This window comes from Coccinella septempunctata, chromosome 3, assembly GCF_907165205.1.
Source record: "Coccinella septempunctata chromosome 3, icCocSept1.1, whole genome shotgun sequence".
Classification (NCBI taxonomy): Eukaryota; Metazoa; Arthropoda; class Insecta; order Coleoptera; family Coccinellidae; genus Coccinella; species Coccinella septempunctata.
The window spans coordinates 37,603,895-37,619,457 of record NC_058191.1 but is presented as its reverse complement, the minus strand read 5'-3'; the positions used below and the strand labels follow the sequence as shown (position 1 = coordinate 37,619,457).

Genomic DNA, 15,563 nt, shown 5'->3' with positions numbered 1-15,563 from the left:
TTATTATAATTGGAATTCCTCTCTTCTTCAGCATTTCCAGTTCATAACCTGAATGTTTCTCCCTAAAACTACCCGTTTCGATTCTCCCACGGTCCATAGTGAGAATTTTAATCACGAGTTTCCACCAGCTGACCCCGCCCCCCCCTGCGCTGCCTCATCTTCCTTAATCATAGATAAAATAAAACCGAGGTTTCGCCTCGAAACGTTGAATATTGGAGGGCTCCCCCATCCCTCCCGTTCACGATTCGTTAAGCAGGAAACGGTATTCGACTCACGGTCATGCCGAACGAAACACAGTTCGTCCCTGCCGCCGCCGCTCGAAATTAGAATTTCGGAATGTTCCAGAAAGGCTATTGCGAAATGAGGCAAACAAACGTGGAGGAAGCATCGCCCGCGAACGATGCCGGTGTAATTTGCGGTATTTCGTCATTTTCTGCGGGGGGAGAAAATGAAGGTCGAACCCGATGGGAAAGGAGGGTGAAATCTGAGTTTGATGGTCTGAAGGTCAGGCTAGAGATCTGGATATTCGATGAGCAGCCACCATCAATTTTCGGGTTGACTTTGACGTATAGGCTGATTTTTTGCGAATCAATAAACCGTTTCACCGGAAAACACCCAAACAAAACTTTAGAATTTTATGTTATTTCGACAAGTAGGGGAGTCTGGGACAGTTGAACCCTTTTTCTCTCTGAAACCACTTAAGTTGTCTCTGTAAATTGTAGCAACTCATTTTTTTGCGTGAAGATATCATGCCCAAATAGGTAGTAGACAAATAGTAGAGTGATGGTGAGATGAACACTTTGAGTACAGCAATTCTTTTTTTAGGAACCAAAAATTGGTTCATGTCTCCCTAACCCATGGAAGAGTTGAACAGCAGGGGGTGAGAGAGACTTGGTCATAAGTTTGTACATCAGGAAAAACATTGAAAGAAAACAATTTTCAATGACCTAAGATTGTCTATGTCAAGGTTTTCATCATCGGATGTATCAGAGTATGAAATACATATTCTTTATTTCAGAATCACTTTCACTTAATTCCGAGATGTTTTTTACTTTTTTAACTTTTGTATATTTTTTTTTCATTTATTTCTATTATACAATTTTGTTTTTTTTTAAGCAAACTATTATCTAAGCTCAGTGCAGGAAACTTGGACCACTGATTATGTCTTCCGACCATAGCATGGGTCAAGTCTCTGGCACTCCCTTTCAGTCTATTCAACAGATGTTTTTCTGAAATTCTTACAACTATTATAAAAAAGGCTTATCGTTTGTTTGTGAAAGTATTCAATCAATGAAAGCAATACAACTAAATAACACCACGCACCTTTCAAATTTTTCAGACAGTGCAACAAACAAAAATTGTTCAATTTCTAACTTCCTCACAACAAAATCACGTTCAACCCTCTCACCCCCTAACTGTTCTGATGGCGGTCAAAATGGAGCCGCCACTAGTTATGCCTTGTTACGAGTATGTCGCAAGCTATTTACGATACTGGTAGCGCGAAATTTGAATTGAAATATTTGAGGTGGTTCAAGTCTCTTACCTGAGTGACCCCGGGTTTCATAAAGCTTGATCGGGGAATCAACGCTTGATTGACGAATAAACGTCAATTTGTTTTCAATCGATAATTCAGTCATGATCACTCAGAATATCATTATAGCATCTAATTATGATGTTCATGCGTCCATTCAATTATTCTCGATTGCTAATTCTCCAATATATTCAGAAATGAAAAGGTTTCAGTGTTTTGGTTTTAGAAATCGAGTAACTGTCAAATCGTTGATCGGACAATCAAAGTTTTATGAAACCCGCTGCGAGTCTTCTAGACTTCCACTCAGTAAAAAAAAATTGAAAATAACTCAGAAACTCACAACTCAGAACACTCAGATCTATTCACAAAAGTTGTTTAAGATGATCACAATCAGTTTGATGTCCGAACAGTCTTGCCCTACGTGAAAATGAGTTAAGAATGTGGTGAACATAACCTCAATTCTATACTGTATATTACCGTCACGATACACCAAGTTTTTCAAATTGCCCAAAAATGCAGCATATACAAAGTGTTCATAAATTGGTCGTACAAACTGAAAGAGGGATTCCTTGAGTAATTTTGTGAAAAAAGTATCATAAATATGGGACAACAAAAAATTGAGTTGTAGTAAGAATTTTTCAAGTTTTTCTCTCGAAGTCTCCACAGGATATTCAACTGAAATTTGGGATAATTATTATAATTGATAGTTCACATCATGTGATATGCCAATTTCGATAGCAAATCTTCAGGGTGATTCTGGACAGCCTCTATACTGCTCCACACAAGTTGATAGTAGACATTTCGAGACTGTTTCAAAAGTTTCCATTTTTCCACCAATTTATCAGATATGATGATTGAAAATATGAATTTAACGCGTGTATTTCAGTTGAATGCAGTATGCCGAAAATTGGAAATCATTCAATCGAGATATTTCGGAGCTTGCTGTTACAATGTTCCAAATAATTATTTATGACATTGTCCATCATTAGATGTTGAAATAATCATTCTCCATCGGCCATTTTCTATTATTAATCAGTTGAATCTGAGCCGTTAATTGTATTGCTAGAAACTCGCATGTTTTCAGTGAAATTCAGGGAAATGTTCAATCGGATAATCCACTGTAGGGACGTCAGAATGATGCACCAGTTGAGTGTGTTCATACATATGTAAACAGATTATAGGAACCAAACTATCTGTTTGATCATTCCATCTGAATTGGGTGATATTGATTGCCATGCAGACTATGCATTAAAGGTCTAGCCTTTAGTGTGCGATATTAGAGAGGTAAATGAACAGTCCATTATGCGGTTGCAGCTTTCTATTAGTTTCCCTGCAAATTGTAAACCTTGAATTTAATCCTTTAACTTATATGATCTAGAGTTCTTGACAGTCTAGAGTAGTCTAGACTGTAGACCTAGAGGATGGTTGTTGAATGGCATTACATGTTTTGTCTTTTCATCAATTCCTCAGTAGTTTCTGTATTAAATCTCGGAATTTCATCGACCTCAGTTTGTTCTTGATCAATTTTCAAGTGAGCCCAATCTTTTTAGAAACTTTCGACACGTGTTTCTCTCAGAAAAACCACGGTAGAGCTAAAAGGGATCAAATCAACTTAATGAAGATTCAAATTTCAAAAAGAATTGAAAGAAATTTCTTGTTACAGCTCGTCGGCGGCGAGTTTGACATGGAGTTGAACTTCGTCATACAGGATGCTCAGAATATCAGGCACATGCTGGAACTTCTTGATCATTGTCCTCCGAATCTTCAGGTGAGTGCTGTCTTCTGATATCTTCGTTTGACAGTAGAGTGAAGTTGAATTTCCATTCTAAGGAATGGAAATTCGATTTGGATAGAATTTGAATAGAAATTTAGACTTTTCACGACTTCTTACATCTTATAGAGTAAGATCTAAGCATTTTTCGCCATTTCAGAAAGACAGAAAATAAACTACATCTCCCGACACGCGTCAAGCATATTTTGGAGAGATGAAAAATACCCCTTCCTGAACATTCCTGCATCAAAACCCTGATGCCTAATGTTCCATTAAATTGCGGATAATTTCGACCAATTCATTTGCGAACTTTTTTCCATAATGGCTTAAAAGTGCTGAATGTCATTCGGAATTGGAATAGCACGCCAACGTCAAACAAGAATTACGATTCGGTGCTCTTCGTTCAGGGCAAATTGACAGTAAAATCATTTTTGAAACTATGCATCCAGCTCGACAATATTTCAACCGTGATAATTCGTTTTCACGAATACAGGGAACTGATGCGTGCTTATTAAATCTGTTGATTTTGCTACCGCGTAAAAGTATTTTCAATAAATGGTCAGAATTCAAATTATCACTGATGTTAATTCAGATTCAAAATCCATCGTTTAGTAGGCTGTAAAAATTTTATCTGCTGCAAAACGAGGCTCACGTTGTAACCAAAGATCATAGAGTAGAAAGATGGGAAACGAAGCGACTAAGGTGATGTGAGCACCATCTGTGTTTCAAATGTGTTTCTGTATTGACAGAACGTTTTCAGCGCCATCTCATTGTCAAATGTGTTTTCACTGACCAAAATATAGTCTGTTTTTAGTACTAGAGATATGTGGGCGTTTCCTATCTTTCTACTCTATAATCTTTGGTTTCAACTATATAAGAAATATATGAACATTTGAACATGTAAAAAATTCATTGTGCATGAAATGTTTGTCCAAACTAGGTGCTCACCTCGTATCACAACATTATTTCTGAATTGAGAGTATGAATTCAGTGAATTATTTGCTGTTCCCTAACATAAAAAGCAACTGTTCCAACAAAGACTGCAGCAAGTACACAAAGAGCCTAAATTAATTGGATTTATGTAGCTTATTTCATTGCATTTGCAATGATGTTTTTGTTGTTGTTGACGTGACTACATCTTCGATTTTTTTTTCATAGTGGAGGGCAGTTCAGACTTTTTATCTTTCACAAAATAGGGGTTCACATTTTTGGGTTAGCTCGAAGCTTAAAAATTCAACTTTCATCTTCGATGTGGTGTCGAATTTGAATGAAATATTTTCCACAACGAATCAAACAGTCTTGTTTTCAAAAACGATTTTCTTCCAACAGGTTTCGGCAGAGTCCCATTTCTGGAGTGGAGAAAATAAAGCTATTCGCGTATAAGAAGATATTATACCCTGAACCCTCTCCTGAATTATGCGGTTTTATGGGACCGGAAAGTCAAAAGTTTTCGCACATAAATACCGAGCGCCGCGTAAAATTTCCCGTGGCAACCCCTCTGTGTTATCCACTGACGGTTCCATCTTTTCTTCTTCTTATTTATATCACGTAATTCTTTTTTCGCGTTATCGGTGCTAATAAATTCTGTACATCCAGCTCTGCCTGTCGTATCTTCCGGCTAGCGGGGCCTCGGCTTCCCAAACCGTACCCTGATTTATCACATTTTTATGGATAGAGACCTCTCTCCAGGCGATTAAAAAGGCAACGCCGCACGATTACCAGTGACACGTTGTTCAGCGTAATAGCTCTAGCTGAACATGAACGGTGCGGAATCTGCTATGAGGGTATCATTATAGATTGCACACTTTTAGCGAAATAACCTCGTCCTGTTAGTTAATAAATTCTAACCATATAGGATACAAACACGTGTTTTTATTATTGAGTCGAATGAACAACCATAAAAAGAGATATTCTCTCTATATCTTATGGCTCATGACAGAAAAAACATTCGGGTTAAAGATAAGGTTTCGATTTATTCAGTCCCTTCTCATTTGGTATTTCCGTTGTTATCCCTACTAGGGTGTTGATTTCACCAACTGTTTCCTTTGAAACACCTTGAGATGTTACTTAATGGTTTGGGAATTTACGAGGGGGTTGAGATCTTCAAGGTGATAAGTGAATCCAAAGAAAGGTATATTGAGGATCTGGGCTTTACAAAGGGTGAATCTTTGACTCTTACAAATATTTCAACAGTAGATTCTAGAGGTCAAAAGACCTCCTATTCCATTTTTTCAGACAGAGCCATTTTAGTTTTCATGAGGAGATGTGCCACCTCTGGGAAAACAAAATTACTTTCAGATTAACTAGCTAAATCTGTGACACTACACATCCGTGGATCTATTAAACAGAGTTGTATTCAGCTAAATTACCCAATTTTTCTTATTTCTTAGATGAAGATCTACAGCCAGTGTTAGACTCGGTTTAATACAAATTGCAGCAAATCTTAGGGAACAGAGGAAGCAAAGTTGCTTCCTCTTCCACTTTTAAGTAAAAGGGTTAGTTTTACTCACTGTGTGTATTGAGAAATGTCACAGTCGAAATTTAGAGTTTATTAGGTCAAGTGTGGAGAGAAAATTCACAGATTATAATTATAATAACAAAAAACAATTTGACGAACTGTTTCCTGCAATTAATCTATTGTTAAAATATGCTCACCAGTCAAAAACTCAGTAAGGTAACTGCAAAAAACTCAACATAAGTCACATTGTTCACATACTCGAACATAAAACAAAAACCGTCTCTCTCTCCAGATAATTGTATAGATGTTTCTCTCCCTGTAAGGACTCCCGGAAATTTTCCAGTACCTACGTTTCCAGACCGGGCTTTTCCAATTCAAACAAATCTTCCAGTAAATAAACTGAATACCCGACATTCCAAATCCCGCGTAGACATTCTCGAGGCATTCTTTTGTCGGACTCTCCACTCCTCCAAATCTTCAGAATTACATTTCTTCCCCTTAATTGCTGGCGGGAAGATCAAAGAAGTGAAATTAGTTTATGAAGTGAACGCGTTGCTATACGGGACCGTCTGGTACGGAATTAGTGGGATTCCTTTCATCGTGACTGTGACGGCGTAATGAGATCTAGTGGGCGGCGAGAGGATGTCAAGGAAGAATAATATTCGGAGTAATTATATCTCATTTGATCTGCGATATGGTTTTATGGTCGGAGTAAATGGTACAATTTCGCTAGAGGAGGTTTTTTTTCGTCAAAATGTATCAACCACATTTAGGATACAAATAATTTTCTCCCCCTATTGTTTAATCCCTTCAAGATTTGATGGAAGCCTGTTTAACCTGAAGCGCCTCTGACTCAAAAATCCGTACAGAGTTTATCACGTAACTTCAATATGCAGACGACTGTCCACCTAACGCTATCAGCTCAGAGGATCTACAGATGGTGTTGTACACCTATAAAAATATATATCTACGAAGCTTTAGGCCTCAATATCGACAAAACCAAAATCCTGGTAAGTCCGCCAGAAAGCCTTCAAACAGATATCAGCCTGGAGGATGAAACTCTAGAACAGATTGAGCTGTTCAAATACTTGGGAAGCTTCGTAAATACTAGGGCTAACCTGGACATGGAAATACACAACCGTATCAATTCGGCATCACGGGCATTCTGGAAGCTACAGGACAGAGTGTTTCAAAATCACCACCTCCATCTGAAGACCAAGACAGCTGTTTACAAAGTAGTGGCCCTTCCAACGCTTCTTTACGGAAGCGAAAGCTGGACGCCCTACAGGCGACATATTAAACAGCTTGAACAAACGCAACAACGTCATATAAGACAAATTATGCACATCAGATGGTTCCACAAAGTTTCAAATGCAGAAGTCTTGCAGCGCGCGAGTTGTATTACAATTGAGACTCGAGTAACGAGGGCCCGAATCAGATGGAGCGGCCACATCCTGAGGATGCAAGACACAAGACTCCCCAAAATAGCTCTGTATGGCGAATTCACAGAGGGAGCTCGGAAACCAGGAGGCCAGTAAGACCAGTTTGAGGATATACTGCATCAATCCCTAAAATCAGTTAATGCCAGTCATAACTGGAAATAACTAGCGTTAGACAGATCACAGTGGAGGTCTTTGGTCCACAGTTATAATGGAGACTCGAGAAGAATTCAGCGGCGGCCAGATCTGGTTGGGACTATCCATGCCTGGAGTGTGGAAGGATCTGTAGGTCACGAATGGGTCTCTTCAGTCACAGGAGGGCACATAGTCGCAAGGAGCCCCAAGAAATTATAGGTTTGATCGCACCGATAGTTTTGTTTTCGAGTCTTTTTGTAGATTAATTCTCGGTTACGGGATACAGCAATGAATGACTGAATGAATCCCTTACAGGGGTCGATGCATTTTTTAAATATACCTTGTCGTCTTTAGGTCAACCGTTAAAACTGTCAAGAGATCTTTCTTCTTCCTTTTTCTCTTGTTTTTCTATTCTTTTTCCTTTTTCTTCGTTCTTTCTATTTTCTTTCTCTTCTTCCTTCTTTTCTTTTATTTCACTTTGTTCCTTTCTTTGGACAGTGTTATTCGTTGACGATTGTTACCGTCCGAAATTCAAATTGAATAAAGTGAAACCTCGTTTCGTTGAAATTCGATAAGGATCCCGTAAAGTTCCTCCAAAACCTGAAGTAGCATTCGTATGGGAATTCGAAAAAGAAACATATTATACAGCAATAGGTACGTTAGGCTATCTATTCAGTTCGAGAACCTGGCCACGGATTGGATAGGGGCATGTTTCCAACTTTGGAGTGCTGTAGAAACGCTCGGATGAAATGGGGATGGTCTCATATGCGAGAGACATGAAACTCCAACGGAAAACGGTAACTGTATCTGGAGTACAGCTAATAAATTGAACTTCGTGTTCGAGATACTTCTCTGTCGAGAGATGGTTTCGCCGAAATTCGGATACGAACTTTATTTCCAACTCGAGTTTATCAATATGGACATGCTAATATGATGGCTTTCGAAGAACCGCGCGGCCAGTTCTGGCTGTTTAGTTTCAACGGAGTGTATAATTAAATTTTTGGACGTTTGATGCAAATTTCACACTCCGAAATATTCCAAATTTCACACTCCGAAATATTCCAATATTCACTATTCCTAGCACACTGGTATACGTTTCAGGAGTAGAGAGTAGAGAGTAGAGTCCATATCCATAATGTATTATGGCTCGAACATACAGGATGTTTAAAAAATTAGGCTGTTTTTTGACAGAAAGTAGAAGTTATCAAAATAAGTCATTTCACTAAAAATGGCCTATATAAAATATTCAAGATGGCTGACCTACAACCTCTGGACAAAAATGCATTAAATTTCAAGATCTGGAAAACGAAACAAAACACGAACATATGGCGAGTCAATGAATGCTCTTGTACATACGAGTCTATCTGAGTAGTTGTATTAGATCATTTGAAAAAATTGTTGTATATTTGGAGTGAAGACTTGAAAATTGAGATAGTTTATTGAAAGTGCCTTTGTTGACATAGTGCTTTTATTGCTACCCTATTTCACTCCATTTTTACGACGATTATTGGAGGTTTTGAACAAGAAGAATATTGTGATGACCATTGTGAAAAACTTTGTGAATAATTCAGAATAATTTTATTGGTTAGATTTTGAACTAATACTCTATTTGTACACTTGGTCCTAAGTATTTTTCTGTCACTTGTTATCGAAATGAATCATTCCATAAAAGTTTAAGTCACTAAATAATGAGAAAAATTCGGCAATCCTAAGTTTCCATGTTCATTCCTGAACGAAACCATATGTTCAGTCAGTTATCACGAGGTGAGTTTTTTCCCATTGCTTCGCGATGATTGAAATAACAAATTATATAGAGCCGTATTAGGGTCTATTTCAGTTATCATTCTTATTTTTTTTTAACATTGTCATTTTGGAAGTTTTTAATAGGTGATTTTTGGTGATACGCTTTATTTTGACCAGTTCTACCTTCTGTTGAAACAAAACCAAAGCTTTAAATACACCCTGTATAATGAGTGGATCTCACGATCTTAAACTTCTAGCTTAGCTACATAAAATATATTTTTAACGGACATACTATAGACGGAGAGCCAGAGCCAAAAAAGTCTCTGAATTTCTTAAGCCTGATTTTTTCTCAAGTGATTACAATTATAATATACAATAAAATGCTGCGGTCAGTCAAGTGGATGTTAGAACATGTGCCTCTGGTGCGCGGTCAAACATGTCGTGATTACCGACATAAAAAAATCAATTTCTTAAGGCTGAAACTTTATAAACTTTTGTATTTTGGTATGTAAATCAAAATAATGATAGTCAGTCAACGTCCGATCGGGACACAGCTGGTCAGTCAGCTTCAATGTGCGTAGCGTGAAATTTTTTTGTAACTACTACTGACTATATTATTGATAAATAAAATGGTCAGTCAGCCATTCCGTAGAACAACGCCCGTCAATCAGTGGATGAGAAATTAAATTTTTACGCTCCCTATAGATATTACATCATAATCATTTAAAGTATAACACATTTATTTTAATGACCAACTGTTCTTTAAAATCTCAGAAATAAAATTCGTTCGAAATCAACAGGATACTTAACGAACATGGGTATACGCACAAGTAAGAACTCATTGATTTTCAAACATTTCTAATATTTATTTAATTCATTAACGATAACAAGCTATAAAGAATCATCACATGATTCATCATCTGAATCTTCATCTGAATCCATATCATCATTTTCACTATCGTGATCTGACAAGTCGAGCTCGGGTGTTGCAGAATCTGAAAAATAAATAAAATTCAGTAAAAAAAAGTATTTTTGTTTAATCCAGATAAAGATATTTCTATACCTGTATTTTCTTGTAGAGGTGGAATAATGACATCTTGTACAAGTTCTGGTAATTGGTCGCCTTTGAACCAATCAAAGTCATATTTCTCATCCACCAATTTCCACCCGTAGTCTTTAGGAGATAGCTTCGTTGGAATTTGACGTTGAGCATTACGCCAAATATTTGAAATGAAGCTCACTCTTAAGAACTGCTGCATCAATTCCGATTGGCATGGTGGCATACTCGACCCATCTACATTCTTTATTTTAATTTCAAAAGGATCATTTGTGGTGCTTAAACATTTATACGTCTGTGAAAATAAAACGAATCTTGCCTCGTCAATTGATTTAATTTTTTTCAAGCCGTATAAATGGCAAATTCTTGAACCTTATTGAACATGTTATTCCGGTTGCTTGCATCTACAAGTCCAAGGTCAGCGAATGTTTTCAAAAATCTTCGCTTTGCTTCATTATCTGCAGAGGTTTTTTTTACCTTTCTTGTACAAAGCTGTTAAAATCACATCCAGTCAAAGCGTGCAGTCCAGGAAGAGCATTGCAAACAGAATTTCCCAATTCTTGATGCATTCTACTGACATTAATCATCCTTTGATGCTTTTCAGTCACACGTCCAGTCCAGTCTACGCCATTAAAGTGTCCCGATTGGACGCTGACTGACTATCATAATTTTGATTCAGATACCAAAATACAAAAGTTTATAAAGTTTCAGCCTTAAGAAATGGATTTTGTTATGTCGCTAATCACGACATGTTTGAATGCGCACCAGAGGCAGATGTTCTAACATCCACTTGACTGACCGCAGCATTTTATTGTATATTATGATTGTAATCACCTGAGAAAAAACCAGGCTTAAGAAATTCAGAGACTTTTTTTGGCTCTGGCTCTTGGACTACTACTCTTTCTCCTGACTGACATGCTTTCGCCAATTTGTAACCATCAGAGGTTTCGTGCCTCAAGAACTTATAATGCTAGCTTATGAATAATTGTCACATGGTTATAGTTTTTCTGGAGATTTGTATGACAGAGAACTTTTTCGTTAAATCTTTTACAGCAAATCCATGAAAGTTTTTTGTTGATAAAATTATTGTGTACTTACTAGGTAAACCGGCTCCTTCACCATTTTGCAACATTTAATGAGATATGATTTTCATTGTTCGTATACTTTCTGTCTTCTTTTCATTCTTTTACGATTTCCATTGTTATGACAAATAGTGTAATTTCCATATTTTGTGGATACTACAGTCACTTTTCTTCGATTTTCGAAAAACAAGAGATCTTCTCCTGAACTAGGAGAAATATCAAAGGAGTGTATCAGTATTTATAGGATCGACGAGAAATCATTTCCTGCAACCGTATCTGCATGTATGTGAATTCTGCCTGTATGTACTCATTTTTCCCGTTCTCTCAAATCGTCTCATCAAGCATAATTTCAACGTACGAATATTACCAGCATGTCATGTAGAATGTGACGAAATTTCATTTCGCATGAGCATCGCCCAACGAAACCGTTTATATGTCGTACGATAAACTCTACATGTTCCGTTTCGCGAAACCTACCCAGTGACCCGAAAGCAGGCAATCCCAAGTATTAGGGGGAGTATGGCTGCTATCCCTAGACATACACATCCATATCACAATTCCGTCTCGCGGATTTGAACACGAATTCAATCCCGACGTTAAAGTGTTGGTGAGGAATTGCGTTTCTTGCCTGCGGCAACTTTCCACTTTCGACGTCGCAGATGCTTCTCTCGCTCCGCATACAATCTTCTTTCGTCCTTGATTCGATTCGTCAAAAATATCGGATAATATAAATACACTCACCGGCAGAAAAATCGATCCAACCAATAATTCGACCAAGTTTGTTTATTCAAGCCCGGTGTGATTGATTTTTTTTGTAATGGTAGGTAAATTTATATGAAATCTACGAAAAGTTTTTAATTTAAAGAAAATTAGGCGTACGTCATTTATTTCAGGTGGAAACGAAATATGTTTCCTTACTCTAACTTTGAAATCAGCTAGGGAGTGTTCCAGTTGTTCCACCTCATGATTTCTTATTTAATCATCAAGATACAAGGATGTATTGATATTTAGTTAGCCTAGACCAGTTCCGTGCATAAAAAAATATTGCGTTACCATAGAAACGAACAATAACTCATAAGAAGTGTCAGTGTGAAGTTTGAGGTCAAAAAAGTAAAATCAGACTTACGCAATAAATTAAATGAAAGAAGATGTCCACCTAAATTGTGAAAATCCAAAAATTGGGGTATCGTGTCATCATCAAGTACCTGTATTTAAAAGGGTTTAAAGGTAAGCAGATTAACGAAGACATGCTCAATACCCTTAGAGATCGATGTTCTTCGTATGCGACCGTGAAAAATTGGACTGCAAGCTTCAAATGAGGTAAATTTTCCGTTGAAGATGATGACCTATCGGGAAGGCCAGTTTCTGTGTCAGTCACCGAAAATATCGATGCAGTTCATGACATGATTTTACAGACCGTCGATTTGGGCTGAACAGGATATCTGAAGCACTGAATATTTCATACGAACGCGTTCATCATATAGTTCACGTCAATTTGGACATGAGAAAAATTGCTGCAAAATGGATCCCCAAATGTTTGACTGTTGACCAAAAGCGTGCAAGGGTAGAAGCATCGCGTTCGATCTGTGCTCGATGTGAAAACGATGTAGACTTTTTAAACCGAATTGTTACTATGGATGAGACATACATACATTTTTACTATCCAAAATGAAAGCAACAATCGATGAAATGGCGACACTGTAGTTCTTCAATACCTAAGAAATTCCGTGTCCAAAAATCTTCTGGAAAAGTTCTTGCTTCAGTTTTTTGGGATTGCCATGGAGTAATCATGATTGATTTTTTGGATAAGGGTAGAACAATAACCGGAGATTACTATTCGACATTACTGACCACTCTACGGGAAAAAATCAAAGAGAAAAGACGCGGAAAGCTATCCAAAGGTGTTTCCTTTTTGCTGGAAAACGCCCCTGCACACAAATCTCATGTTGCAATGAAAAAAATTCGTGATTTAGGGTTTGAATTACTAGAAGACCCCCCTTATTCACCAGATGTGGCTCCATCCGACTATCATCTCTTTCCTCATCTGAAAAAAAGTTTGAAAGGTCGTAAATTTTCTTCCAACGAGGAGGTAATAAAAGCTGTGGAGATCTGGTTTGCAGAAAAAGAAGAAACATTTTTTTTTGAAAGGTCTAGAGACGTTGCAGGTTCGCTGTAATAAATGTATCCAATCTAGAGGAAAATATGTTGAGTAATAATATATTTTGACATTGAAATTTTGTTTGGTTCTATAGTAGGCTAAGAATTTTTCAATATATCCTCGTTCATCTCTGATTTATTTACAATTTAATTTTTCATGTAATACAATAGCTTGATGTTTGTAAAACATGGAGGGTTTTCAGAAAAACATTACATTCATACAATTTCGCTATGCCTATAAAAGTACGTTTTAAAATTCAACTTGAATATCCTATTCACAGACGAGTAAAAGCACTGGTTGGACCTTGGTCGTGGGAGGAATCCACTACACTAGTAACTTTTTCCTTCAAAGTACCTTTCAACTTCCAATTAAACTTACGATATTTAGGTTGTCATGTCGTCATTGTTTACAGTTCGAGAAGATTAAGTAGTTCAAAGAAAAACATACGTTCAGTCACAGAACATCAACCTCAAAAATCCGTGGCCTACTCGACGACGGATTTTTTTGAACTCACGTTATTTTGTCGCATTATTCCTGCATTAGAATGTTGCCGCATGGGGGTTCAGCGCTCACTTTCACGCAATATGCAGAGTGGTTTCGTTTGTGCGGAAGTCATGTTCTGGCTATGTCATCCGTTTCTTCTCCATGACATAACAATTTTCATCTCCCACATCAGGGTTCCATGAATTCAATATTTCCGCAGAGACTGCGTATGACGATATTGAGGGAGGTTCGTAATAAGGGCGACAAAGACTGTCAGGAATACAAGGGGCCATATGAATCGTATAAATTCTCCTTTGTTTCACTTCTTGGGTTAAGATTATAGCCCAACAAAATTTTAGAACGAATATGTGTTGTGCTTTCAGAACTACATGATCATCGAGTACCTACTGTACAAGACAAGCTGTTACTTTTGTTAGAATTATACCTTTAATGAAGTTATTTTCCTGTAACTTTACTGTAGATACTTTATCGTCGAGTTTGTCTAATATCTTTTACTTTCATCTAAGTATATCCATTTTGAAATAACTATATTGTCGCAACCACTCACCAATCAACATGGATTGAATGAAATCTTCTTAACCTTCACATTTGAATGTGAATACAGGGTGATTTAAAAGTCGTGGCGAAAAATTGACGAAACAAAGCCATAGCTAAAAATTTAATTTACATTTTTATCCCGAATATCAGCCTATATTCGTTCTTTAACTTTATCCTTGAGTTTTAAAACACCCTGTATACAGTTTTTGTTCAATATGTATCCGAAAGTCGATATTCTTGTGTCCAATAAAACGTTTGCACGAGTTTCATCGTTTTATTTGCCAAGATACAACGGAAGCATCCTGCAAACGCACTTTGTACCTTATTTTGGAGATCCATTTGAACCCTCATCGTCAGATCGCAACTTTTATTTGTTGAATTATAGCCGCTCGTTACCTCCGCCAGCAAAACCCTCGCCAATTCCGTTACGCTGTCTGTTCCCATTTTTTGCCGACCCAATAATGCTGTTTAACATTTTTACGAACGTGAAGCAGAAAGAGAAAATGATATTGCCACAATAAATATCACATACAGATTGTAGAAAAATCCTCTGAAAGACCTAAGCGTTGGGGGGATCTCATTACGGCAACTCGGAGCAAACTGATGTTGTCACAATTTTTTTTTAAGCAGGAAATTCGACCACTTGAAGAATTAAATCTGTTCCATATTATGAAGATTCCAAAATTGATATAATTTATGGCTTTTGAGAGATATGAAAGCGTTGAACGATGAGGTCGATGCAGAGTCCTCGAAATTTCTAGGTTTTCATTTTGCTCAATAGTGATTCTACCGATGATGGTCAGACTACCAGGGCTACCAACTGCGAGAGAACAAGAATTTGGAATGGATCTCAACAGACGTCAACGAAAAAATGGAACATTTGGAAAAGTGTTTCATTATTCTAAAGAACATGGGCATAGATTGCGAAATTGCTAATCAAATCTTTGCAGGGTTGATAGGAACCGTCTACTAGTAGGCTCTCGTCAAATTAGTATGGAGTTAGGAACTTAGCAAAGCAAAGACTCTGAAGAAAGAAAAGTTTCACCCACTCCATTTCCATAAGTTAAGGAACTGTTGCCACAAGATCTATCACAAAGATTACAACACACCATTGCTTGGCCACAAAGATTGCCTGATTTGATCTCCCT

The 15,563-nt window shown here is 37.4% G+C and overlaps 1 protein-coding gene across 5 annotated transcripts in view; it reads left to right on the top strand.

Annotated features, from left to right (window-relative positions):
• LOC123309910 (neurobeachin) overlaps positions 1-15,563 on the top strand; it is a 452,107-nt gene that overhangs the window by 208,613 nt on the left and 227,931 nt on the right. For all 5 annotated transcript variants that reach the window (XM_044893215.1, XM_044893217.1, XM_044893216.1 and 2 more), the window contains one exon: positions 3,195-3,299. In XM_044893215.1, coding sequence (XP_044749150.1) covers positions 3,195-3,299 — 105 coding nt within the window. The remainder of the gene's footprint in view (positions 1-3,194; positions 3,300-15,563) is intronic.